Below are 3,104 nucleotides of genomic sequence, written 5' to 3'. Positions count from 1 at the left end.
GATTTTGCAACGTGTACCCGCGTTGACTCAACAATGACGAAATTCACCGAACTCAGCACCAAGGCAGGAATGGATGGGTTCGTCAGGACAGCCATATATAATATCTGACGCGAACACTGATTCCTGGGACCCAGCGGTTACTCTGAAATAAAATTCTCACATCGATCTCGCTTGGTTTCCTCTCATTTAAACCGGCTGGTCTTCTCGCAGGTGAAACACCTTCTAGCGCGATGTGTTCGATTGGGGTAGACATAGACTCGTCACCTACCCCGGTATCGCGGTGTTCGGTATGTCTTCACCCGGAGTCAGTGAAGTGGTTCTTACTTAACGACTTACAGCCTTCCGCTGGCCAACCGAGAACCCCCTCGGCCAATCTCACGCGATTCGCACCTGACCGCCGACACTGGGTACTCTACGAGACCGCCCAGGAGAACGACTTCTTATCCTGGTGGCTGGAGACCGAATATGGACAACAACTGACCAAAAATGGACAATACAATTTCAGATGGTCGACTGAGTCGCGTTCTTCGAAGGTGTGGAGGCACTTTGACCAGGTGGCAGAGGTCGGGTCTGGTCGACCCAAGGTCGTGTGTCGGTCTTGCCTGGCGCCGCTGAATCACCCTCATCACCCACATCACAAATCTCATGGGACCAGCACAATGGGCAAGCATCTGAAATCTACGTCTTGTCGCAGAAGCAAGGAGAAGGTGGCCGTTTCTGCTGTCACCTCAGGCCCAATCCAGGTGGCCCGTGCGGGATCGGTCCCCCCAAGGAGCAGATTCGACCAGGCGCAGCTGAAAGATCAGCTTCTGCGGACAATTACAACCGCAAACCTTTCATTTGGAGTGACAGAAGAACCCACATTCAAGGAATTGTTGAACCTGGTCTATGCCGGACCCCACGGTTTGGAGCTTCCCTCGTCAAAGCAACTCCGCCAGCATATGCACGATGTGGCAAGTAGCTATCAAGAGTCGCAATTGCAGGATCTGCCCGGGGACTCGAAAGTGTCAATCGCCTTGTGTTGCTGGAAAAGTTCATTGGGACAAGATTGTCTGGCTATGATAGCGTATTACTTTGATACAGAATGGAGGTACCGAGAGGCCCTGCTTGGGCTCGAGATGCTTTGCAGGAATGAGACAGGGACTGACCCGGGGGATCAAATATTGGCACTGATCAGGAAGAAAGGGCTCCTCCGTCGGATATTCAGCGTGATTATCGACTATAGGGTCGATGCTAACTTGGCGCTGTCACTACAAGAGAAACTTGTTTCTTCTGGCGGTATCAGCCATCTTCAGTGCTTTTTTGGCGTTCCTGGCACAGTGCAAGCCATACAGCTCTCTCTTCGGCATTTTTCTGAAAACATTACAAACTTACCAGAAAAGGTTCAAAATGTGCGAGCAATATCACACGTCAATGGTTGGACTGACCCCTCGAACGGCGACGAAATTATGATTGTCTTGGAAAAGGTACATCCCCTCCATCCATTGACGAGAAACATTTTGACTGTTGTGCCTTGTAGATTCGGTCATTTGCAAAGTACGTCAACGAGACCAACCAGAAGCGGAATGCATTCTTATCTCTCCAGTCCTCTTTGGTTCGACTGTTACCATTAGATGATGCAGAAGACGGCTGGAAATCGTTGTTTTTGATGCTGAAGCGAGCCAGCAGCTTGAGAAAATTTATTGACCAATATTGTTATGAAAGTGGGAATTTACAGCATAAATTAACAGATAATGACTGGCGGAAGGTCGATTACCTGGTGCAGCTGATAACACCATTCATTGAATTTACCACAGCTCTATTGGCATCGAAAGAGGCGACAGTCCACAACGTCTCTTTCGTGTTCAAGGCACTGATGAAGCATATCGACGAGTCAGCTGGGATATTAAGAAGAAAGTCAGCACCGTGGAAGCGGACCTTATTAAAGGCATTCCTGCGCCTACGGATGGAGCTTGCAGAAGTCTATGAAAACACATTCCAAAAGTTTGAGGTCATGTATGGCACTGGAACATTCGTTGCGCCCCAATACAAAGTGTCCGCATTTGATGACGCCACGTCATCACAGGGCTTGGGCTCTGCTGGGCGCTACATCGAACTTTTGAGAATCTTTCATCTACAATATTCACCCCAAATGCCCACGAGCCTGTCCTGTGCAAATGGACTATCTTGTTCCCCGCAGTTGTTAGGGCTTGAGCGGCTTCTACACCCACTAGCTGGTCCGTTCCATAGTTCGAGAGGTGAGCCAGATGAAGTTGATCAATATCTCCAAGAAGGTCTGTCTATACTGTCCAGTGCATGTTCTATTCGACACTGACCCACTGCAGGGGCTGTCAATATCTCGCCATGCTCGTACTGGAAAGATCGTCAACACGAGTGGCCAGTTCTCAGTCGATTGGCCCGAGATCTACTCTCTATTCCAGCTACAGGCGCTGGTACGGAACGTCTTTTCACCGTTATAGAATATGTCCATGCACGTGGGGGGTATTTGGATGACTCTGCTATGCAAGACTGGGTGATGTATGTGTATTCACAGGGATCAGAAAAAGGTCACATATTGGTCGACCGGTTGGATCATGATACGGCTGACGAAGAATGGGGGCACTTTGAAGTAGAGACGCATAGACCAAGCCCGATCAGCGATGATGAATGGGACTCAGTCCAGGAAGATATCTGCGAGCCCTCGGGGGATGACGAAAACAGCGAGGTAGACACAGTGATTCTGGAAGACTCACCTATGGATGCGGATGCAAGGGAAGAAAGCTCATTTCTGCTCCAGCCTGTCACATGGTTCATCAATAGTGTGCGAAGAAGGTTTTCAAACAGAATAACTGTGACATAGAGTTGGTAGTATGATTTGCCAGTATGATTCAAAAAAAATGCGCCGTTCCGCCTTTTCTGCAACATAGCACTCGCATTGCGAAGTAATTGCCGCTGGTTCGCATTGAGCCACGCCGAAGTCAAGGACATGAGTGGATACAGCATTTGCAGCTCGGTTCATATCATAATTCTCAACTTCAGCATGGTCAGTCTTACTGGAGTTGTGACAGACATGGTTGCAATGGGCAAGCGCCCTGCGCTTGGTAGATCTTGGTGATTACTCGCAA

The 3,104-nt window shown here is 49.2% G+C and overlaps 1 protein-coding gene across 1 annotated transcript; it reads left to right on the top strand.

Moving 5' to 3' along the window:
* Positions 1 to 230: 230 nt before the first annotated feature.
* On the top strand, positions 231 to 2,839 carry N7511_011385 (uncharacterized protein; the record flags this gene model as incomplete). Its single annotated transcript, XM_057133762.1, has 4 exons — positions 231 to 287; positions 339 to 1,466; positions 1,520 to 2,273; positions 2,325 to 2,839. The coding sequence occupies 4 exons, from the start codon at positions 231 to 233 to the stop codon at positions 2,837 to 2,839; spliced, it is 2,454 nt and encodes an 817-aa protein (XP_056978432.1).
* Positions 2,840 to 3,104: the final 265 nt, after the last annotated feature.

The sequence above is a fragment of the Penicillium nucicola genome (assembly GCF_028828085.1).
Source record: "Penicillium nucicola strain IBT 29836 chromosome Unknown utg000014l, whole genome shotgun sequence".
In the NCBI taxonomy this organism is placed as follows: Eukaryota; Fungi; Ascomycota; class Eurotiomycetes; order Eurotiales; family Aspergillaceae; genus Penicillium; species Penicillium nucicola.
The sequence above is the reverse complement of the archived record's forward strand: the minus strand, read 5'-3'. Positions and strand labels throughout refer to the sequence as shown.